The 25,617-nt window shown below is 41.8% G+C and overlaps 1 protein-coding gene across 11 annotated transcripts in view; it reads left to right on the top strand.

Annotated features, from left to right (window-relative positions):
- Positions 1 to 25,617, top strand: part of satb1b (SATB homeobox 1b) — a 76,139-nt gene that overhangs the window by 41,926 nt on the left and 8,596 nt on the right. For all 11 annotated transcript variants that reach the window (XM_088084635.1, XM_042489903.2, XM_042489905.2 and 8 more), the window contains 3 exons: positions 2,452 to 2,664; positions 7,346 to 7,417; positions 8,306 to 8,461. In XM_088084635.1, coding sequence (XP_087940761.1) covers positions 2,452 to 2,664; positions 7,346 to 7,417; positions 8,306 to 8,461 — 441 coding nt within the window. The remainder of the gene's footprint in view (positions 1 to 2,451; positions 2,665 to 7,345; positions 7,418 to 8,305; positions 8,462 to 25,617) is intronic.

Genomic DNA, 25,617 nt, shown 5'->3' with positions numbered 1-25,617 from the left:
TTACACACACACAAAAACACACACACACACACACAGAGAAGGAAGCGATAATGTCTTAAGACATACTGTCTGTATTAGAGGAGGGTGGGGAGGTTGAAGGAGGTGACAGCAAACCTCATTACAACTCCATTTGCTTTGAAGTTGCTGTGTATGAAAGAAGGAAAAAAAAATGAAACTGATAAGGATCTATTAGAATTAGAACGTACAGCAACCCCCAAAATAAATGTGTGTGCGTGTGTGTTATGCTGGAGTCACACAGTGGTGTTTTTATGCAAGCTCCCACACAAACAGAGTCTTATCTGTGGCTGATATGAGGAATTAGCCCAATGTGCCGTTGGAGAGTTTGCCTTTTGAGGATTATTTATTAGGCGTGTGTTTTTCTGCGAGTCTGTGTTAATAAAAGAAGATGGAGGGGGGTGGTGGGGTGTTGAGTAGTGACATGAAGGGGCTGCTGTCGATGCAGGAGGTGGATCAGAGGAGACGGAGGAGGGAGAGGAAACTGATTGACCAAAGAGAGACAGAAAGTGTGATGGCGAAGAATGATAAGCACGCAGACACACATACACACAGAACAAACATAAATTAGATATGCCTCTAATCCATCCCCTGAATACTTGTGTACATTAAATGCCCATAAAGTTGTCACTCTGAGTCAGCTTTCATGTCTGTTCATACATGTCTGGATACCACAGACTTGTCTCTTTAAACATGACACATACACATATACATTTTAACAGTCAGACAAACGACGCCGAGCACATGTTTGCAGCTCTGCTCATTTCCCCAGAGGACTTGTGTGCTCTGAAAAAAATAAAAATAAATCAAAGCATGTTTTCCCCATCACCTTGTTTTATTACCAAATCACACCTATTGATGGTGAGAGAAGCAGAGCGATGGTTTGCACAGTGTGTGGCCAAGAGCTGATGAAAAGGCCCAATCACACGTCTCTGATAATGGAGTCATCGCCATCTCATAATGATGGAATTGAGCGCTATTGAAAAGTAAACAGAGGATACACTGATTGCCCGCCGTACAAGACTTTTCAGGCGGGGAGCTGCGGCTCTTATCTGAAGCAACACACAGCTCTTAGAATATGTCCAAGATCTGGAAAATTACACACAGCCAAGTGTTTTGGGTTCAGAGGACACTTTTAACTTTCAGTGATGTGGTTTTGTCATCCAAGAATGAACATAGATGAAGAGCTGCGAACTGACAGAATCAAATTATTTGTTTTAATTTAAGTCAAAAGTTCTGTAGAGAGTAATGATGATATGTTTACTTTGACAACATGATTTTACAACAATCAGTCCCTCCAGGATTTCATGATGTTGCGCTGGCATCAATTAATGCAAATTCAGCCAATCTCCGTGAATTCTGCGCGACCTTACAATTTGTCCAATCACTGCAACTTTACTCATCGATCTGCTCAGCCCCTCCTTGCCCCGCTCTCTGTCTCTCTCTTTGTGTTTATCATGAGACTACTGCTGCGCCCGGGACACAGTAACACACTGTTACAGGGATAACTGTTAGCATCACACGGCTAACGTTACCCAATTTATGGGTTTAATGGCTGAGTCAAGCCATTTTGATGTTGGTGAGCAGCACCATTATGAAAACATGCGAGGCCCTGAAAATCATCCTAACATGATGAAAAAATGTTTTGGAAAAAAATAAAATTCTTATCATGATCGAAAAATGTCCAATGATGTTGCAACATGCACCACAATTTTAAAAAAAAAAACTTGCTGTGAATTTGGGCATTTCAGGCCACAACAATTACAAAAAACAACTGCTAAATCAGGGTTTGTACAATCATGAAAAACCAAGAAAAGTAATTTCCAGGCCTGGAAAAGTTTGGAAAAGTAAATATACCCTGAAAAGTCATGTAATTTTGTCACAATAAGTGAAAGGCATGTAAAATAACACTTGATGTGTTCAAGGACTTTTGGAAATTTTAAAATGAAAACTTCTGCTTTGTCTGATCCTGGCGGGACTGAACAATAATGATGACAGATAGAGAATGCCTGCTGAGTGTGAGGAGAGTGGAGGTGCAGTTGTAACCAGGAGACGCAGAAAATAAAAGTAGATACACAGGAAAAGCCTGTGACCCTACCTGCTTCCACAGAAACAGCAGTACGCAGTAAAAACTCTCAATAGAGTCCCTAAAAGGTGGTATTAGTTTACAGTTAAAATGGGTTTAAGAGTGTCACATCTCCGTTGTCATTAGAGTCTCCATTTACACCCATGCCTTTTCTTAACTGTCTAATTTTAAGAATCCTCTAATGTGATTATTCTCCTTCCTGCTTCCATCCTGACCCCCCAACCCAACTGCTTCCCACTCTGGGAGCTCTGGTCTTTTTTTTTCCTCTCCTTCTGCTGCTCTACCACCTCCTCTCCATCTTTCTTTATCTTTGGTTTCTTTCTTTCTCCTCCCACTCTACTCCCACGCAGGGCTTGCTGTCTGAGATTCTACGCAAAGAGGAAGACCCCAAAACAGCATCTCAGTCGCTGCTGGTCAACCTGCGTGCCATGCAGAACTTCCTGCAGCTGCCGGAGGCCGAGCGCGACCGCATCTATCAGGAGGAGAGGGAGCGCAGTCTCACAGCAGCCTCGGCGATGGGCGCCGCTCCACTCATCAGCACTCCACCTAACCGACCTGTACAGGTACCAGAGATTTTATTCTTCCCTGTGCTTGTTGTCCTGTCGTGTCTCTGCAAGATAATTCTTGAATGTTGCTCAATATGACCTAATTAGTAGACTGGAGTTTTACAAACATTTCTGAGAGGCACAGCTGCCAAAAAAATATTAAACAAATTGGAGTAAGCCTTAATGTGCAAAGATGTTTTTTCACAGTGGCATTAGGATTTAAAGTAGGAGTCGACAGATTATCAGCCTGGCCTATAATCAGGGCCAATATTTTGCATTTTGCTGATTATCTGTATTGGCGTTTTATTTTAATGATTTCCAATAGAATCAGTTAATGAAAAGGTGGCTCTGCTTTGGCTCTGCTGCATGTGTATCTCCCTCTGGATTTAAAAAATTGCTAAAGGCATTTTAACAGAGTTTTTGTGGGATTTTGTTATATTCCAAATTCTAAATTTCAACAGATTTTTTTTAATTTTGATTAAAAATGCCTATCAATTCAAAATATTGGTTATCGGTCAGCCCTGAAAAACCAGTATCGTTTGACCCTAATTTAAAGTTAAAGGGAAAAGGAGCAGCAAAAGACAAACACAAATGAGAGGAGACCCAAAAATATGCAAAGAATTATCTCAACTCCAATTCATTTTTATACAATATATGTGATAAGGGGTCCCTGGAAGACGCCTGACCTAAAATAATCACATTTACAGACTTTTTATGCTTTCTAGGGGAGAAAAGATGGAAATGCTTTTCTAGATTACCCAATAATTTGTTTCATCACTGAAAAGACCAGCATTTATTCCTTATTATCAACAAACGCAATCAGTGGTGGGCATGTGGAAAAGCAACCCAAAAAAAAACAATCACAGTTTTCTCAGTCTCCATGTAGCCCAGATGTATAGTCATATTTCTAAAGGGAAGCACATCAGCTGTGATGGGATGCTCTATCTAGCTACGAAGAGAAACTAAAAAGTCTGGGGAGAAAAAATCCTCGAATGCACACCTTTGTTATCCAACTGGGCCGTCGCATGCAGTTCAAGTTTTGCCAGCTAGCTAACATTCACAGTGAAAAATGTTGTTGGCTCCGCCCACTCGGGGTTGATGTGATTACTGCTGTCATAGCAGCTGTGATTCAGGAAGATGTTTGTATAACTAGAGACTATAGAGAGAGACTATAACTAAGACTTTCTGCACCAAGTCAAAAAAGAAGTTTCAATGGTTAAAAAGAGAGAAAATATTACAAGTTTTATGTTGGAGATGGAGCAAAAGTGCAGCCTTGGTGCAGAAAATATGCAACAAAAAGGGACATGACAAAGACTGCATTTATTCTTCATGTAGGGAACACGTGTGTGCATAGATGTTGTCCTGTGAACTGTGTAGCTGGCCAGTTCAAGACATTTTTACATTTTGTAAAAGTGTTTACATGCAGGCAGGGTTGAAATCAGGTATGCAGGTGTGAGAGCCGGTTAGTGTTTTTTCAGAAGCAGGAATTTACTGTCTGTCTTTGTGCTGGTGTCCTGGACTTAATCCAGACACGCGTTACAAACCTCCTGACATCTGCCAGCCTTCATCTGCGCTGCAAGAGGTTAAACAAAGTGTTACTGATCCCGTCTATTACAGTTTAAAAAGGGTGTGTGCAGATTTCCAGACACAGACACTCTCATGCACTGCACTCATTAAGCGCTCTCTGTTTACATGTGTGACGACGGCAGGCACAGATACAAGCACCACCCTTGCACATTGTTTTCAAACACACCTCACATTCCCCTTCATTGTATCAGGCTGCTACCTGTCTGCAAACACGTGGAATAAATCACAGCCCATTCGCTCTGTCAACGTGCACACCAGAGAACATACTTTACATTCTCTCCGCATGTAAATGGGCTCTACATCATCCCCGCCCTCACCACACAGGTGAGAATGGTGCACAAATGATGGATAATTTTTTGTGCTAATTTTGACCTTTTATCATGCATTAGGCGGCATTAACAGCCCTCCCGTTTTCAAAATAAAGCTCACTCAGTGATGACAAGCTCCGTGAAAGATCAAACATCGTTTAGTCAGCCCTGTTTCAAAATCGCTGCAGCACAACTTTCCACCCTCACCGCAAATCAGCGTCCCTCATTTGAAAGGTATGTGGCAACTTTCTACCACTTAAGCCCATTTGAGTCCATTTGAAGCGCGGTCAGCTGCGTCTGGGAGGTGAGCGGGGCGGACAAAGGCCCTCTCTGTCCTGTCCCTGGTGAAGATTTGGCTTTTATTTAGGTGAGGAGGAAAGAGAGAAAGAAGCACAGGCCCACCCATCTCCAAGCTGCTCAGCGTGGTGCCAGTTGCTGTCTTTGCAAAAAGAAAGAGGTGCTTTCTGAAGCAGCAGTGCCGAACTTAAGCAGGGCCACTTTGCAGTTCACAGCTCATCTTTACAGTCAAAAGCTGTGTCAGCGCAGGACAGAGGCTCAGAGTTAGACCGTGGACTTCTGCACAAGAATGTTTTGTTTGGCTTAATAGACCACTGTTAATGTTTTTATTATCATCCCAGATGCAGAGATAGGAATTTGGAATTATGCGTTATTAGATTTTCAATAATCACATCAGGTGAATTAGAGATCAGTGAATGAATGAATGTACAGAGGGCCTGTTAGCATATCTGAGACCAGCTCACAAAGTAGAAACCCCTTTTTTCTCAGTGATTGTGCTGTAGGGCTGCTACAAAGTCCACTCACCATGCCACCTTTGTATTTTTACAACAACAAAACAATTGGAGCATCATGCTGCTCCAGTGTGTGATTTTAGGCAGTATGCCGGCATCATGGAAGCAAAAGAGGCGTGATTACTGGGGCACTCTATAACAGTCATTTACCATCCCTGTTATATGGCAGTTGATCTCATCTTCTCCTCGGGGGCAAAGAGCTCCCGAATCTCATTCTTTTCTCACTTTGTGAACATTTACAGCTGCTGTACTTCCTCTTTTAGTTGGCTGCTAACTGCTGCTAGCTGCATTTTAAGTCTCCTGTGGTGGATTGCACGCGTGGCCAGGCAGTGTGGTGGGCTTTGAAGCCAATATTTGTAGTGGCCAAAAAGCGGTACTGCAATTTCTTGGGTCTGTTATGGGCCCAAAAAGACTTCTTCCCATATACTTACACTGGGGAAAAGCAATGTCTAGAAATCAATGGATACATTTCTTTTGAGTGTCACAACCCCAACAAAATGACTTGTTTCACTTTCAGGGTTTAATTCATTCGACCCAATAACTTTTCGAAAGTCTTGTGCTCGGCTGCCATAAGTCTCTGGTTCACCTGCTCTATGGGCCCAATGATGCAGATGTAGCGCCAATCATCTGGATAATTTTATACAAGACAACTGAACCATTTTGGCGCCGAGGCCATTGCTGTCCAGGTCACCGTTTCAGCGCTGTTCCTACCTCATAAGGTGGCTTAAAAGTGAGATGTCTCTGTCCCCTAATTACGGGATCGTACCTTTTATACAGAACAGCAAGGCGCATTATTCCCGCGTTTTACAGGCAATGTAAAAATGGCTGTAGAGATACAAAATAACACAGAAAGAGACCTGCAAGATGAACAATAAACACAAGTACTGCTACATGGTACACAAACTATTTGACCCAAAAGTCAAAGTCTCAGTTTTGTGTTTTTTACCTCCACATCACTCCGAATGCTGTTGGCACATCAGTAGAATATCTTAAGACCTAATATACTTCACCTGTATGACTAAACCCATCGACATTTATCATGTAGACCTGTTCCTGCACAAGGCAGTTCTCACACGCACACCCACAAACACTCACGTTCACACACTCATACACCTGGCCATCTGCCAGCCTCTCCTATGGAGCAATGCGGTGTGAATTTAAGCACATAAATCAGCCAGGGTGGCAATTGAGCCAGAGACAGAGGAGGGTTTTTATTGGCCTCATAAAAACAGATGCAGAGGTATGTTTCTCTCACATGTGCTGATGGCTCGGCGCAACTCCCCCAAAGCCAGTTAGTGCACGTCCCAGCCTTAACAATTAGCCTGACACGGTAACCTAGCGCTCAGACTGACAAGCCCATGTCGAGCTGTCGGAAAAAAAACAGGATGAAAGGGCCCAGAAACGCTCCGACATTCCAGTTTGACCACAAATTTTAGGATTATGTGATTGTCTTTAACACAGAGAGCAGCTCGTATTAGGTGTCTAGACAATACTTGAATATATATGTTTTTTGATCACAGGCTAAGTTAGTGGCTGTTGGTGTTATTATGGTTTATTTGAATGCTCTGTACTTTCACTCAAACCCAACCCTGCTGATGTCTCCTTTCAAAAGGGCTCGTATGGAATGATTCATATGCTAATGGTTCGTGGGTAATGCTTTTATTAGGATACTTGTTACCTTGTCAAAGGATTTTTGTCAAGATGCAACAAGCTGCTGAATGAAGATGATTTGATTTCACTTGACTCGCATTTATTTTTTAATCACCAGCTTGACATAAGAATAATAACGTTTCTCACAACACATCTAAGTGTTTTTGAGCAAAGTAACACTGGAGCTGGGTGTGGGTGTAATCTACACTCCAGTGTGTGTGTGTGTGTGTGTGTGTGTGTGTGTGTGTGTGCGTGTGTGTGTGCTCGTGTTTAGCCAGATTACCTTTATTGTTCCTCATGTGAGCCTGTACAAATAACGGTCGCGTTGTGTTCCCGTCACTGCAGCCCCGGAGGGAAGACTGTAACAGCGTAAGGCCCGAGGACTGGAATCCCAGAATCCCCGTGGGCATTTCCCCTGTGAGCAAATAACTCCACCCACCTCACCTCGCCACCTCCACCAAACTGAATGCACACATTCTCATAGACAAAACACACACTGAGGCTTATTATCTCTCAGCATGCAATTCATTGCCATGTCAGTATTTACATGCCTTTGAAACATTAATAGGAGCATGTGAATTTATCTTTCAAGTGCAAGGCTAATATTCACATTTCCATCAGTTAACACACTATTCCATTATATTACAAACCTTATCATTTCAATTTCACCCAATAATATTAACTAGGTCAGATTATTGTTTGTGTGTTTTAGCTTAATTTAGAATCATAAAGTCTGGAAAAATAATCTTTTTGCACAGTTACAAAACATGTAGAGATACACAATGTAGAGCAGTTGTTTCCAGCTGGTTCTGTCACAGGGTCCAGATTTCTCCTCAGGCATCAGTTCAAGGTCCACACATTCTTGTTAAATTTTATTTGACAAAATGTGAACAACACAGTGACTAAGAACACAGAAACATAAAACATATTGCAAGAATAAACAGAAACTGCACCTCAAAATAAAAGCTGTGCTGGAAATTCACTCTCCTTCAAAATAAAGTGTGTCTTTAACAAAGTTGACATGTTCACAAGTCACTTGCGGTCCATTCAGAATGGTCCCACAAGCGACCCACTTTTGGACCACAACCCACCAGTTTGGAACCACTGATATAGAGTATAGCAACTGTTTCTCATGAATATTAAAAGAAAACATCATCCGGTAGAGTAAAATGACGCATTCCATACACACAACCAAAATGTATCAATTATACAGGTTTATCCCATTCATTTGTGTTCAAAATGGAAAAAATGAATCATTTTGTGTGCGATTTTTGTAATTTCCTTTTCCTTCCCTCTTTTATCCAGGTCAAACCGTCGCCTCTGCCCAGCGAGTGGAACGGCAAAACCGAGAGCTGCATCCTCAACATCAACTCCACCATCTATGACGAGATCCAGCAGGAGATGAAGAGGGCTAAAGTTTCCCAGGCCCTGTTCGCAAAGGTGGCCGCCTCCAAGAGCCAGGTACAGAAACACACTCAACACCTCACTGAATGAAAAGGAGAAGGAGAAAGGTGTGCTGCATACCCAATATATCAACTAGATCAGTGATTCCCAACTGGTCCAGTCAAGGGGTCCATATTTCTCCTAAATCAGTAGTTTAAGGTCCACATATTCGATAAATTACCACAGATTAAATTTTGTTTTAAAAAAAATATACACAAAGAACTCAAATTTATTGCAAAAGTTAACACAAATGGCACTTAAAAAAAAAAGCTCTGAGCTGGAAATCCACTGTACTTCAAAATAAAGTGTTTTCTTTACAAACTTGACACATTCACAAGTCACTTGTGGTCCATTCAGAATGGACACGTGACCCACTTTTGGACCACAACCCACCAGTTGGGAACCACTGAACTAGATTTTGTTGTTTTCAGTCATTGTCTTCTGCCAGAAAACTTGACTGTTTTGGGTTAAGCTTCACGAGGCGCTTTCTTTCCTTTGCTACTATTGAAACATGATCGTTTCACCAGTGTTTTTTTGTTTTTGTTTTTCTTTTAAAGCGTCATAATGTGTGAAAGCAGTTAATCATTTCATGGGACCTCACTTTGTAACGTAGCTCTTTCAGCAGAATTGATGTGCCATAAATCCAAACCTGGAACTCTAAACCTGCATGCATAAATTTAAAAGTGTCCACACACACACACACAAACACAAACACACGGCTGATGGATGTCTCGCAAAAATCAAAGCAAGAAAGAGAATAAAGATCCTTCATCGCTGGCACAGTCCTGTTGACCTCAAAATAAGCCAATCATAGACCCGAGGAACTCTTAATATACACACATAAACAAACACGCATAAATCAGATAACATTTAAAATATTGTAAGATATTTCAAATTAGATGCAGATAACATTGGAATATTTATACGGTTAAAGGCGAAGAAGTCGAATTCTATCGAGCACATATGAAACTTGCCCTCACCGCATCACTGCTGTGATTTATCGCCATAATGACACATGTCCTCTTTATTGTGGGTTTGGAGTTTAGCAGCCGACACTGTTTCAACACCAAACAAGCCTGTTTATATTAGCTCAGCTCAGTAAGACGATGGGGCCCCTGTTATCTTCTCCCAGAGAGCAGGGCGCTCACACAATACAAAGCTTGTGTGTGTTGGAAACAGGGAGTGGAAAAAAAAGGGAAAACACACCGCCAATTTAACTCTATATTAAAAGCAATTTAAAAAATGTAGCACCAAGGAGTTATTATTAAAGGTTTTCACGTGTCTGTCGGAGGGAAGATTTCCACAATTGTGCTCGATGAAGACGACGGGGGGAGAAATAGATCACCAAGGGCGGAATAATCTAGAAAATATCTGCAAAGGCTTTATTTTTTTCTTGCTGATTAGGATGATTATACCCCCAGATAGCTTTGTTTTACCAAATTGCAGTTTGATGCACAAACCACTGTTTTTGTTAAGGAGTTCAAAGACTCCTTGGAAGGATGGAGAAAGAGAAAGGGGGAGAGCGAGGCGGTCTTAGCTGCCGCATGTCTCTCTCTCTTCTCAAATGAAGGTTTGTCTGGGAAACAGGTTTCCACCGTGCCTTCTCCACCTCGCTCCTGTCTCTCTGTCTCTTGCCCCTCTACCGTTCTCGTTCCCCCGATTTCTGCCTCTCTTTCACGTTCCATTCATGGCAGGCGGGTGTGAATGTGAATTGAGCAGCAGATAAGAAGTGTGCTAATTATGCCTGTGAAAGGGGGCCTGGGAGAGCACTTATCTCTGGCTCCATCTCGTAATGGGCGCTCCCCGGGCAGCTGGTCTCCCCCCTTACTACCCAGCCGGCATCGCCACAGTTACCAGCTCCGCCAGGCCAGGCCAGCTCCTCCCCATCAGGACCCCTGAACCCTGAAAATCGGAGGCCAGCACCCAGTTTTCAGTTGATGTTTCCACAAAAACAGCAACTATTTCTATTTTATTGAGCGTGCGACAAAATTGCCGTTTGACATATTTCATTTTATGCTGTGGGCAGATAATTCCATACCGTTTTACGTCCCAGAATTCACGTCAGTCCAAAAATATGGATGAAATGTCTTTTCCTTCCATGTTAAGTCTTTTGTCCCTTCCATACGTAGAAGCAGCTGGATTTCCATGTTGACAGCAGTAGAGCTGCATTTACAAGTCAATGAATCTATTAATAAATCAGAAACTATTTTTCTAATCAATCAATCATTGAGTTTCTTTAGAAGCAAAAACACCAAACATTTGCCAGAACCAGCTTCCTAAATGTTGGTTTTTGCAGGTTTTGTCATTGTTTCCCATTTATACCATTTTAAATTTGATGTGTTAAAGTTTGTACTCTAGCTTCAGCCTTTTTGACTTTGGATTCCATCAACCAACCACTTAATCAATTAAATAATCGGTAGATTCATTGATTAAAATAGTTAGTGGTTCAGCTGGGAGATGTGTTTGAATGGCAAGTTTCTACGTCCCTTAAACTCAGCTTTTCTGGATCATGAATAAATAAAACAAACTCATAAAATATCAAGAAAGTGAATATTCTTACACCTATTTTCTATATTTAAGAGAAAAATGTAACTGTACATGTTCTCAATTGAAGTATCTCTCTTTCACTGAACCTAGACGAGTTCAGTTGGGTTTGTTAATTCATTGTAAAGCACAATTCATTCAAACTCAACAGAAACAAAATAAAACGCACTAAAACCGTCTCATTTAGTTTTTTCACTGTTGTATTACCAACTCTGGTTTAATCAAATAAACTGATAACTTGTGCACTTAAATGTTAAAATATGGTGCATCCACATACTGTCTTCTTCTGCTATCTCTCTCTGTGCCCGCTGAGCAGTGGTTCTCACTCAAAGGCAGGCTATTAAATAAGCAAAATAAATAGAGAAAACCGCCCAAAATAAAAAAAAACAACCAATCACAGATAGCAAATACTGTGTATCCATCCACATGCAAACGTAGTTTAAAAGGTAGCTGATATTTAATGTCACCTGTTAGAAACAAAAAAAATCCAGAATATTAAATCATTGCTCAAGTTAGCAAAAAATGTGACAAAAATCACCCAAAAAAAGCCAACATTGGCAGCCAATATATACATCCAGTTGCCCAACCTTCATTCTCATGTAGCTGATATCTAATGTTACTTGTCAACAAAAAAACATCAAATCATTTCAATCATCAATCATCACTGCTGGAACTAGAGAAAGGATGACCTTATGTGGCCAAAAAAAAATGTATTGAGAAAGGACATTTTCACGAAGATAATGGGTGTTGAGTACGTCAGTGTTAATTGTTTTTAAGACCACTATAGTGCGACTCAGTCAACAGGAAGAACAGCAAAATGTATTTTTAACCGACACGTTGTAAACGACAGCTGAAGTCCAGAGAGCTCTGCAGCTTTGCAGGAAGAAAATAACACCATCCGAGCGTTGGGTAGAGCGCCATGCCAGCAGAGACTGCTGGTGCTGAGCAGGGGAGTGCAGTGTAGATGTGGTGTGGTGATGAGGATGGAGGATGGGCTGGACTGGCAGGATGCCCATATGGGGTCCAGGGAAATAATCATTGGGGGGAGGGTGGGGAAGAGGCCTCATCACTGAGGCTGGCACCGTCCTGTCAGCTTGGTGAGCAGTTCAACCTCTTCAGCTCAGCTTAGGATTTCCCAGCATGCTTACGCAAGCAGAGGATCAGGTGACCGGGATCCGTTGGTACCAGTCCCGTATATATATGCGGGGGTGTATGTGCACCATGCAGCGTTTAACATTTGTGTGTAGCTTCACGTAGAGAGACCGATAGTGCATCTGAGAAGAGGAGAGCAATGGAGATCAGAGAGGAGACAAATAAGAGAGTTGAAGGAGGTCATAGGCAGCAGTGGTCCCCTGGGTAGAAAAGCAGTAAACAGGAGTTTACTGATTGGTGCACGCTCCACTGACTGTATGCTTAGGTGTGTGTATTCACCGTGTATGGATGTGTTTGTGCTTTTAAACGTTGGGTTTATGTGCAGGCACATTTGAATGTGTGTGTTTGTTGGTGTGTGTTTGTGGGGGTTCCTGGAACGCAGCCATCCCGTCCTCTCTTAGGGCTCGTAACCACAGCAGGCCTCTGCCACCCCTTAACTGCCCCCCCCCCTTCCTCCCTCACATAGTCAATGTTGCATTTCAATCACTCTTTTACTGCCACATATTCAGAGTAGTAACTATAGAGCACTGAGTCTAACCCGAGCCATATTACTTTATCAGATTGATGCTCGCCATTTCACTTCAAGTCTGGGCACACGTATTGTTTTTTTTAAGTAATCCCGTGCAGCAGGTCTGATTTATTAGGACAGATATTACATTTAGTCATTGATAAAATCAGAACCATTATTCATGATCCATTCCTCAATGACTCAAACTCATCGAACGCTCCAAGAATGCTCCGTCTCCATTTCGCTTCAGGAGATGTCAGACTTGGAGAAAACAACTGTGTGTTACTGGTTCGAGTCCAGCGATGGCACTGCCAGAAGTCGCTGCGGTCGCCAAACGGCCCGTTTCATTTTAGCCTGCGGAGGTGCGAGCTATGATCTGGATCGCCTGGAGTTGATGTCAACATTATTAACTGGCTCAGTCGGGCCAGAGAGCTATCTAGCGAGCTAGTGCGCTTTGTTTTCATTCACATTAACAGGGGAGGCTTGCTGTGTTGGCTAGCCTGGCAGAGAGGGCGGCTAATGTTCAGTTGAGCGATGGGAGGTTAGCCGGGGGCGGGGCGGGCGCGGGTTGGGGGGCATTCCTTTGACACGACTTTTATGTCTAAACATCTCCGACACTTCCTGAGAGGAATTGCGCAACGGATGGAATCAGAGTCCCTGCTGTCATAAAACAAGCACCCTGGGAGCCCCGCGCACCACGGGGCTCAAAGCCCTCCGACTCCTCAATGACCAGAAGAGTACAGAACGCCGTCACCGCCACCATCGCCGCCCTCTCTCCCCCGGTCTCTCTTTCTCTCTCTCTCACTCGCTCATTCTCCCCTGGAAGAGGCTACGCTAATTAGCCAGGCTCTAATGAGACAGAATGGCACTGATCTGGTCCGCCGCTGCGCCACCGGGGGGGCCGGGCGGGGGGGCTGGTGCAGTAGGGGAGAGCGAGGGGGAGGTTGGTGTATGCCATCTGTCACCCTGCACCCGCCTGGCACGGCAGTCCCTGGAGTGGAGGGTAGGGGAGTGAGTGCCTTGTTGGTCTGGAGAGGTGGGGAGTGGGTGGAGGTGGGTGGGGCGGGTGGGTACACTGATACGAGTAGGAAGGGAGGGTGACAGAATAACTGGAACGGCTTCCTCCATGTTTGGAAAATGACTAATTTCCTGTTACGGGAATCCGCTTAGTGGTCGTACATGTTTTATGGACGCTTTTCTTAGCTTTAATCTCAGATATTTAACACATGACCCACCCGACCAGACCGGACCGACACGCACACACACACACACACACACACACACACACACACACACACACACACACACCGCTTCTATCATTCTGCTCCATCCAATGGCTGCTTAACAAGAGGGGCAGATGGCTGACCTTTCGGGTGTCTGTTTCTGGATTGTGACCGTTCAGAGGTTTGTCTGTTACGGAGAAGCCACTTGGGGTCAGCGTGTTAGAAGTCATGTTTTGCATGACGACTTGTGTACAAATGGCATTAAAATGATCGTGAAACTGATACAGTGAAGATGTTTTCTGATTTTTTTTAATATCAGGAACTGCTAGGGGCTGCGTGTCACAGTGAAATCCACTTTTTCGTAACTTTCTGGGAAGGCATTGAGACGTCTTTATTTTTCTGTTTGTGAACTCGCAGCTCTCCACACCTCTCTTTCCCTGAAATTAGGCAGATCAGAGCGAGCATATCGCCAAGCCCGAGGGATCTAAAAGGGCCGTGACTGTTTATTAATTGATTTATTTATTTATCTCCAGTGCCTGCTTGGTTATTAGGTTGCCATGGGAAACAGGCTAGGCCAGATCCTCTCTATTATTAAAGACACAATTTCTTGAACTGGAGACCCAGCTGTCTGAATAATTAATTTAGCGAATGAATTATCTTGCAAACGGTAAGTCTTCCCCTCCCTCTGAAATGAGCCTTTCTCTTATTGTTTAATGGACAGTGGAATTCCCACCAGCCTGCGTTCTCTCCGCTGCCTGTTTCATCGAACCCTCCTCCTCTTAGCAGGAGCCCCGGGGTCTCACTGAGCATGCCCAGAGCACTTTGTGTCTCTCCTGCCATCTCTCTCACTTACGCCTTACATGCCACCTCTCACCCCATCTGTCTCCGATTGCACAACCCACTCCCTCCTCCTCGCCTGCCTCCCACCCTGCAGTCCAAAGCAGGAATCTGCCCCGGCTGTCGGGACTCCAAATCGTCTCTTCGTCATCACCTCTCATGCATTATTATCAGACTAATGTTTTCTGCTGTGGAGCAGGTGTTAGTTACTAGTTAACTGAGCTAACACTTTGCTAACAGTCCTCAAGGCCTAACCTACGAGCCACATGCCTAACCTTACACATCTGAGCCTTTGCCAGCTTGTTAGCAGATGCTACCCTCGTCCCAGTGACAGTATTCTGCTAGCTCTTTGCTTTCTGCAAATGTTCACTAGCTAACCCTTTCCCACTGTCTCCACTTCTCCTGACAGACCACACAGGGCTTGTTCTGAGGCCCATTCTCGCTAATCTGATCAGGCAGGCAAATACGCCGGGAAAAGCGCTTTAATGATCCCCCTAATTACCTCAAGTCAATACCAACTGTATTATTAGACTCGGGGAAAATATTCCATTAGGGTGCCCCCCGTGGGAGTCCCCCCTGTGCGCGCTGATGTCACGCGCTGCGCGCCCCCTACGCTTGTAATTAATTTTATTTACACACTCAGGAATGCACAAGGTCGCACCTGCAGCCCGGAGCCGCCCGACTCGGCCCGCCTAATCAGATCTGTCATAATTATCATTCTGCATGCTTCTGACACACGCCGGGAAATATTTCAATTTAACTACAGCCACTAGCTCCAGCAGATGCAGTCTGAGAGAGAGAGAGAGAGAGAGAGAGAGTCTGTGTGAGTGTGTGTGCATGCAGGAGTGTGTGTGAGTGAGTGTGGGGGAATTGCATGGGGAGATATTAGGACCTACCCAAGTGCTCATGCTGCTGCTTGTGCGCACTAGCATTATTTGATCTCTCCCTGTCTTTCACAGTCTCCTCTCTCTGTCCTTATCTCTCGCTCTCTGAGGGAGACTTTCTGTCCTCGTCACTCTGCCTACATCACATCCTTCAGTCAGTATTTGTTATTTAAATATACTGCATAAATTGAGCCTAAAGGAGGATATATAGGTTGCTTTTTTAGCTATGTAAAGAGAGATATTTGAGATTGTGTGTTTACTTTGTTGCCACTTGTATAAATACTCTATTTAAAGTTCAAGAAGTTGAATGAGACACACAGCCATAGCACTGAATAAACAACCGCATATGAAGACTTCTACTTGAGAACACTTTTTGGGGATGAAAATTTGTTCACTTTCATTAGTATCTGAAGCAAACTTGTAGGCCAATTAAGAACACTTATTTAGCTGACACAGACAATTTGCAGGTTCTCTGCTATTTCAATCCTTAATTCAATAAGATCAGTCATGATTTATCAGCTTAATTACGCTTTGATATTAGCAATTAAACCCCAGCTTTGAATTAAATCTCAATCAAGCTCTTATAATTGATGGAATCAGACGGCATGTAGGTGCTTTTTCTGTGTTTGTAATGTTGCCGCCGTTGTTGTTTATCTCCAGCTCATCTTCAGTGTGTTTGTTGTCTTCTGTGCATTCATCCTCCATCTGCCTCAGCAATATTGAACAGAGAAAAGATTATAAACAAGAGGTAAATTTGTGGTGGGAGAACAGTGTTTGAACACCGAGTGTAGCTGTGCAGACAGTGCCGCCACCCAAATATCAGCCCACCACCAGGCTAAACTAGATTACGGTGCAATTTCAACAATACTAATATTTGATACAAAGAGGCACATGTACTGTAGCATCATCAGCGACTCGATTTTCAGCCATTTTGTGCTCCTAAACAATCTGAAGTGCTTTAGTGCACAAAGGGAACACAATTTCACTAAAATGTGATATCGACTGATATTTAGAGGGATTTTTTTATGCGCTCGTGAGATATGTTTTGTTAGTTTGTGGAGAAATACTGAACATATGAAAGCATTCTTGACATCTAATTTATAGATTATTCAAATTTGTCATGTTGTCTCTGTAGTATTCTTGAGCAAGGCACTTATCCTGCAGTTGCACCGGGGAACTCCCACTATTGTTACTATGCATTTGTGTGGAGAACTTTGCAGGAAAAGAACAAAACGTGCCGTTGAAAAAAGACGCTGTAACCACACAGATGTTTAATGTGCTCCATTTTAGATGGACTGGTCATTTGCCTTTGGTTATTCTTTATGCTCCATCTGCCTCTGTTTGGTTGCTCGAAAATTCCCCGCACACTTTATTGGTCAGGCAGGCATGACGTAAACTGCCACACAGGACTGGTTGGTATTGTTTCTGGGAGCAAGTGCTGACACAGAGAGGGCCATTTCCTGCACAGTCATGCCTTGCCTCCACAATGTGTGTCGCGTTAGCTGTCAGTCTGTTATTGTTGTCAACTCATTTATTGTATCTGGAGAGGTCGCGACCCCCTCTTCAGAAAACGTTCACTGTTTGGCGAAGACTTCTCCATGTCGCAGCTCGAATAGAGATTAATTGTTTGGCATGTATGATTCAGACTGGCAAATTTCTCTTCGAAAGCTCAGCCACTGACATCCTCACAAAAGAGGATAGTGACACAATCTGGCAACCACAATCTGGAAAGCATCCACTCTGACAAGACATCAGAGTCATATCAACGTGATTTAATAATAAAAGAATATTTTTTAAAGGCAAGTTCCAAGTGATTTAAGATGACTCAGTTTTTAATCCTCAAAAGCTTTCCTTAAGAGAAAAGCAGCTTCATGATTGGTACATATGAGAACTAGAAATTTCATCATCCATTACTGCGGTCGCAGATTCAGCCATCCTTAGGGCCTATCTGTCATTTCAAAAAGATGCCCGTTTGATCCATCTGTTTTGTTGTGTGCCTCCGTATGAATACTCTGGACCAGTGCGTGAGTTGGAATCAGATGGAAAGGTTATGAAAAATGACGCAGAGGTAAATAAAAATGTGGCTTAACAATAAATTTAACTCTTTGATCCCCCTATGGTGAACATCCCTAGATCCGATAGGAAGAGAGTGGTTTATTTTTAGAAAGATGTTCATTTTTTTAAAACTGTAATGCTGCATTTAGACAGAAAACAGTTTCTGGACGGCACCTGAAAAACAAACATGACAGAATGACAGGACAGTAATACAAAACCTGCATGACAATATTTAGGGATGTTGATGTTTACATAGATGGCATAAAATACATGAAACATATAAAATAAAATAATTTTGTTTATTTTATGCCTCAGTGCCGACAATAGCCTTGACTAGGGGCATTATGCTTTCAGATTGTCCGTCTGTTCATCCCATTCTCGTGAACGCGATATCTCAAGAATGCGTGTGGGGAATTTCTTCAAATTTGGCACAAACGTCCACTGGGACTCAACAATGAACTGATAAGATTTTGTGGTCACAGGTTGAGGTCACAATGAACTAGTCCATTTCATTCTTGTGAATGCAATATCTCAAGAACACAATTAGGGAATTTTCTTCAATTTTGGCACAAACGTCCAATTGGACACAGTGATGAACTGATTAGATTTTGGTCGTCAAAGATCAAGGTAATTGTGACCATTCTTCCATCTCATTCACTTCAATGCTGCCTTGAGGGAATTTCCCCAACTTTGGCACAAACGTCCACTGGGACTCCAAAATAAATGGATTAGAGTTTGTTGGTCAAAGGTCACTGTGACTTCAAAAACATGTAATTAGCCATAACTTAAGAATCCATCATCTAATTAAGACAAAATTTAACACAAATGTCTTAATAGGATAAATTGCGGAAGTGATTGCATTTTATATCCAAAAGGTTAAAGGTTACTGTGATATCATAATGTTCTGCAAAAACACTTTGTAGGCCATTATTCAACATTATATTACAAAAGGGGAGATATTTGGTCAAACTTCTGTATCAATGACAGTGATCTTGGGTGTCCACCTTTAAACTTTGCTGATTGTTTAGATCTTTGCTGCCATGGGGAAGATCTGTGTGAAGCATCCACTCTTTAAAATTAGCTTTATTGCAGCAACATCTTGATTTGAAGCATTGCCGATTGTAATGGCTACACACAAGTCTGGACAGACATGGATGTAAACAGTAATTGTAGCTTGACTGATTCACGGAGGCGTATAACTGTGAGGCAGTAATTCCATTTTAATGTATTTTTTTTCACCAGTGTCCAATAATTGTCCAGATCATCCATGTTTTCACCATGTGTGAAGAAACTACTTAATATGTGGATGTAATGAAACGTTTTAACTTTGAAAGACAATGCCGTCTACTGTTTATGTTGCCAAACCCCTGCTGGCTTAACTTAATCTTACCATCCTGTTCTTGTCCACTAAAATTGATATTTAGTTTGCCATCTATTGTCTCCGTGAATCCATGTGAACAAAATATAAAGAATTTTTGTGCTACCATGTATAAATATTCAGCATCTTCATAACAACTGTTGTGTTTTCTCTTCTCTTGTTGACGTCATGCATTTTTGAACAGTGAGCTTGCGACTGTTGGGTGTCTAGTTTGAATTCCCAGAATTGATGGGGTAGAGTTAAAGTGGACTTCTGCTTCTGAATTGAGCTTTTTGGATGCTCTGTAGACATGGTCCTCCTCAACTATGGCTATGTCAGGGACATGGAGACAACATAGAGAGAGCATCATAAATCCAACATGGAAAATGTTGAAAAACGACAGTAATCTTCTTTTCAGTAACGCTAGATAAATTAGTATTTTGTGATGTTGCAAAGCCATTTCCAAGGCAAAACCTTCTCCTCACTGCAAGTGAATTGAACAAATGCAAACACGATTACTTTGGATATAATGAATGCACAGCTCAGTAATCTTCTATTTTCCTTTGGCGAGACAAATTTGTGTGTTCAGATCTTGCTAGCAGTCATTTTTAGTGCAAACCTTGCCCTCGCCGTGACCATCTCCTTATCACAAGAATATAAACACGATTACTTTGGGTATATAATGAATACCCAGCGTTATTCATCCAGTGTTGCTACGATAATCAACGGGTTAAATCCTACATTGAACCATAAATTAATTCCAATGCTTGAAGCATTGATGGTGGGACCACCAGAACACCTCCACAGCGGAGCATAAATTTGGATTAAACTCCCCATAAAAGGCCTAAAAAGACTTTTTCTTTCTAAGTTTGTGCTGTTGTTCACCTGACACATTATCATATGAAACAAATGCCACTTAAATCATTTCGTTAAGTTGTTCCCTCCGATGGTCTTTTTATCATTGTAACATACAGTCTGCAAAGTAATTGTTGCACAGCATGTTGTTTCAAAAGAAGAAATTGAATAAAGACACTTACAGATGAATAAATAGGGCGTTATGGTTGGTTCTGGGAGCGTGGTACAATGTGTTTTTCGCTTTATTTTTAAGCGAATCATGCTGTCCTTCCAATTTCCTTTGCAGTTCAAATAAGGCCACTGACCCAATTTCCATCGCCCCGTCTTCCACACAGAACGCCAAAGATTGTTTTTACAGTTGCTCAGATTTACATATAAAGACTTATTCTCCCCCCCCCAAAAAAAAACTGGCCTTGAATTTTGCAGTCAATTATTGCTTATTGTTGCGGGAGATTCGCATATGCCCGAGCATCAGGAACGTTTCAACACTCCACCGTCGTCAGCAGATGGGCGTCCACCATGGCCTAATGTTTTTACAACACAGCACACGTTACCTTGCGGGGTGAACGCGCACGTGCAGCCGCCAGTTTGGCTTGCTCGGGGAGGAGAGACGTGTTATCGGCTGCATTTATCTGCATAGTGTTGTCTGCCAGTGCTGGGCCTCTGCCAGGTTCAAGGAGGAGGAAAGACAATAATGCATTGTCTTCCCCCTACTTTTAGCTCCCTCCCTTATTCACACACAGAAGAGGTTTGTCTGCTGCCTCCGAAACAGTCCTGTCCTCCAACCCCGCCAGCCACAACAATGGCCACAATCATTTCTTCATCTGTGATTTTTTTTTTTTTTTTTCATGTGTCATCTTGGCTTTTTTTTTCCCTCCCCAAATGGTCTAAATTGTCCTCGATATACTGGTGTAGTTGTTTCTGGGGTTGAAACTGAGGCTTGATTTTTGGTCACGCAGTAATCCGAGGAAGGAGGGGGGAAAAAAAACTCAAAAGGCAAATTGATGGACATCTGTTGGCTTATTTTATTTATTTATTTTTGCAGTGGCCTAGGTCAGCCTGATGGGGCTGATAACAAGCAAATGAGATTAGAGGGAAGGTGTTGGCCAGGCCCTGTGACAGACCCCTCTGCCTGCCTGCCTGCCTGTCTGTCTGTCCGCCTGTCTGTCTGTCCATCTTTCCCTGTCTCACAGCAGAGCCAGTTGCTCATCAGTGTGTCTCTGAGCCTTCATGTTGGGTGTGTTTGCAGTGGTAGTTTGGTGGTGGATGGGCTGGGCGGTGAATACCACGCTGTTCTCTGACAGAGCCGGCCTATGCGCTTATTGGCAGCTTGTGACTGCAGCACTCACATACACGGTGTACCGCATTGCATAGCTGGGTGAATCCCGCGCATGAATTCAACTATTGTGTTGGGAGGAAAATATTTTTATCAGAACACCCGGTTGCTATTTATACTAGGACCGTACAATGGCCCGCTGAAGAGTTTATTACCCTTTTAATTTGGCACCTTATGACCCCAGAGCCCCATTAGCCCCTGGTCAGATCTGTGTGTGCTGTAAAACAAGAAAAGGCCGGGAGGTTCTTGATTGCCGGTCCCGTTGTTTGAAACTAATTAATAATTAAGCAACGATGACCTAGAGGCAGCGGATTATTGTGCAATATTGTCGCAGGTGTGTGCCAACATAGCAAGATAATCCTTTGCCTGTCAGTACTTATTGCTCCGATGAACCTGTTTGCAGCATCTGTGAGAGATGTATTTAGCATCAAAACAAACTGGCTTTCCAGTTCACTACTTGCTCGGTGGTTTCTAAGGTAATCTGGGTTGGGCAAAATGCATCGGTTTTATTTCAGCAGGTCAACTGAAAAGCTTATCGGTAGTTGTTTCTGGTTTGAATGTATTTAAAGGTGCAGTCAATGTAATTTATGCCCATGGTCGTGGTTTAATTTAGGGCCGAAATTATTTTCATTTATAACAGTTGATTTTAGGGATGCGCAATGATATCGGCATGACATCGGTATCGCCGGATAATGGCTTTAAAACAAAATTTCAGCAAAATATTTTTAGGATTGTCTCACGGAGAGCATCATGTTAAAGTGGGATGAATTTTACAGTTTTATTTAAAATTTGTTACACAAGAATAAATGTGGCATATTTTGCATGTAACCTAGATCAAAGAAGTTTTATTGTTACGCCCTATGAATGCATTCATTTTTGGAAAGCGTTGTATTTTATGTCTGCATCTGTTAGCCGTCATGATGAGAGGTGTAACATGTTAATACTACTATAGGAGCGACTGCAGTTGGAGGTAGAAAAATATATGTGCAAAAATCAGCATCGGCAATCAGCCAAAGTGGGCTAGAAAATATCAACATTTTGGATATCAGCAAAAATCCAATATTACGCATCCCTAATTATTTTCTTGTTTTGACTAAAAATGCATAAAGTATAGTGAAAAATGCTTTATTAGCCTAACGTATATATCGGCCGATATTCGCTTTGTTTACTGCCATTGGTCTATCAGCAAATACAACATTCATTCTGTTATGTCACATCAGGCTAAAAGGCACAACTTGAAACTAATGGTATTTTGAGGACAATTACAAAAATGTTTAGGTAAAACAGGGATCTTCCCTAGGATGCAAATTTATAAAACCAAGGATTGCGAAGGATTGACCCGCCCTGTGAGTGGCTGTACTTGTTACCTTTGTTGGATGGATTGGTCGTTTTTAGGCAAGAGAAGTGGGACTGGCTAGAGTTAAATTGTCAGTGTCAGGGTTTGGTATTCAGGATGAAAATGTTACATTGTGAAGAACAGATGAGTTTAAACTCGGCAGGAGGAGAGCTAGTTTGCATTAGCTTTTAGCAGCCTGAGGCGGAAACTAACAGCTTACGGAGGTTACACTGAGTTAGTTTGTGATTCATTCAAGCTCTTTTCGGTAAAAATAGGTGTTGGGCGAAGGTGACGGTCTTGTAAAATGTATTTTTTTTGCAAGAAACTTGAATTAATACAGTTGTTCGAAGGACAAATTTTTTGATAGAGTCACAGCAATATACAATGGATATTAGAGGCAATTATGGTATATTATATGTATTAAAAAGGCTTTGAAGTATTTTTAAAAATGTTTGTCATGTAAAAGAATTTGATATTATAGCCTTTAAGGTTGTTTCATAAATTTGTAATTTTTTTCTTTCCCAGCCACAGGGGGGGAGAAACAACAAAACATCGGTATTGGCTATCAGACATGATTTTCAGGTGCATCTCTGGCAAATGTTTGACATTTTTGACATATTTAACTATCAAAATATTTGAGGTTTACTCTCTCATGATTTATCAATGGGCTGACAGTTGTTTTCAGTTTAGTTTTTGTTTCAGAGGCTTTTTACAACCAGGTAAATGTTTGGGGGACAAAAGAAAAACTGAAAGCCACATCTCACCGCTACTCGTCTCAAGTAATTTCACCAAATTCTGAAGATGTTTTACGTCTAACGCGTCAGCAGACAATCATTTTATCTTTATCACCCAGCAGACGCAGAGCAGCACAAGCATCCTGTCCGTCTTTCACTTCTAACCAGACACTCATTTACTGCGGCCGTCTGCTGCTCTGCGCTGGGTTATCTGTTTGTCTGACATGGTTTGCTGAATGTCTGCCTGTGGTTTTTGTAGTGATGGTTGATTAGAGGCGTGAGAAGAAACTATACAATCTGAGCCCTATCTTTGTAAAAAAAAATTTAAAAAAGTTAATACTGTGGGTTTGTGATAAATATCTGTCTCATCAGTCTTAGATTTGCGTTCACCCGTCTGGTTCGTGTCACTGCAGTGCTCTGTGGCCTCGATGGTTAAACTGCAGCATGACAGAAAATTTCTTGACTTTACACGAGTTGTTGTGAAACACAGTGAGTGTATACTGTGTTGGCCGACAACTAGGCCTGCTCTGAACTACCTGTGCTATTTATTTATAGAGTGCCCTTAATGATCTTCAACAAAACACAGAGTACACTGGATTGAAGAGCCCTAGATTTTTGTTTTCTGGACCGTGTTGGAACACTTTAGCAGCAGGGGCAGCAAGTTCCACGATCCAATCAAGAGCCGTTGGTGCTTGTCAGCTGCGGTGGAGAGGCTCGACAAATTACGTTAAATAATAAAGGGGGAGAACAGGTTTGCAACAGTATGGTGTTGTTGAACATGTAGTCATTCTTTGGGAAGATTTTTGATTTTTTTGCAAGAATTTTGATGTGTAAGTCAATTTGAAATCAAATATGTTGTCCTTTACGGTTAAGAAGGAATATGTTTTATGCATTTTAATGTATCCAAGTGTCCAAAGGTCAGGGTTAGTACAGACGTTAAAAACCTTGAAGAGTCATAGAATTTAAACATAGCAATCTCCAGGCTTTGGAAAACTAAATTCCCAAAAGTTTTGGAAAAGTAAACAATCTGTGAATAACATATGATGGGTTTAAGGACCACCAGAAATTTAAAAAAATTAAACAATATTTTCTGTGTTTACAGTTTCTGGCTGTGATAAAATGGCTTAATTTTTGGTGTTTTTTTTGTTTTGTTTTGTTTTGTTTTGTTTTGTTTTGTTCTTTAATTTTTTGGGTGATTTTTAAAGTAAACATGCCTTCTAAACCTGCATATTTTCTTTAAAAAAATCACCCTTTTTTTCTTGAAAAAATACATAATTAAAAAATCCACAAATTTGCCAAAATCTTTAAAAGAAAACAGGATATGTTGAAGGACTAACAGAAATTTGGAAATCAAATGATAATTTCTGTTTTTTTTTCTGGCTGAAAAATTGTGCAATTTTTGGTGACTTTTAAAGAAAGCATGCCTCCCACACCCTTTGTGTTTTTTTGTAAAGCATGTTTTTAAAGAAAAAGACAAAATTCTTGAAACATTTTTAAGAAAGTTTTTTTCTTTAAAAGTTGTTGGCAATTTTTAAAGGAAAGTTAATCGGCAGTATGTTTTCTTTAAAAGTTGACAGTAAGAGAAATACAAAATAAAGCCATTTAAAGTCGTATGCACGTCCCCAAAAGCCAAAATAAAAAACCAAGGTCATTCCTCAGGGCTTAAAAACAGCCGTTTTGCACCAGCCCCTCCCTTTTTACAAACAAACAGCCCCATAAGTTATATTTGAATATTCAGTTCTAATTCTGCTCTGAATTAAAAAATTTTTTTGATTAACTTAAAAATGCTATCATACAGTAATGATAAAGAACCAATAAGGAGTATCAGAGGTCATTTTAAAATTGGCCTAAAAGTCATGAAAAAGTCAGAAATGTATTGGTAAAAATGTGTATGAACCCTGACGAGAGTCAAATCAGTAACTTCTCTCACTCCCTCGCTGTGTCTCTTTCTGTTCCTCCCCATCTCTCTCCTGTCTTTATCCCCGCTGCCTCTGCCTGGCCTGTGGAAGCAATGCAATTAGACAAACACAAACAAAGCTCTTGAAACTGCCATGGAAAATGCTGACTGTCCACTGTCCACAGTGCTGGCCGGGAGCAGCGCCGCTAACTGCCGTTTGACGTACATCACATGAAAAACCTTCAGCAAATGTTCGTGTGATTTCTCTCTTCAACTCCTTCTATGAAAGCTGAAAGTCAGAAACGCAGAAAGAAAAAAAAAAGCCACACAAACACAACATTCGCACTTGTGAACTAATAAACTCTCTGTACTTTATTTCATCAAATGGACTTCCTGGCATTGAAATGGAGTTCACGTCGTGCCTTTGTTTGATTGGCTCTGCTACTTTGGGTTTAA

The sequence above is a fragment of the Plectropomus leopardus genome, chromosome 11 (assembly GCF_026936395.1).
Source record: "Plectropomus leopardus strain MGB_pleo_1.0 chromosome 11, ASM2693639v1, whole genome shotgun sequence".
In the NCBI taxonomy this organism is placed as follows: domain Eukaryota; kingdom Metazoa; phylum Chordata; class Actinopteri; order Perciformes; family Serranidae; genus Plectropomus; species Plectropomus leopardus.
This window is presented reverse-complemented; position numbering and strand designations above follow the sequence as displayed.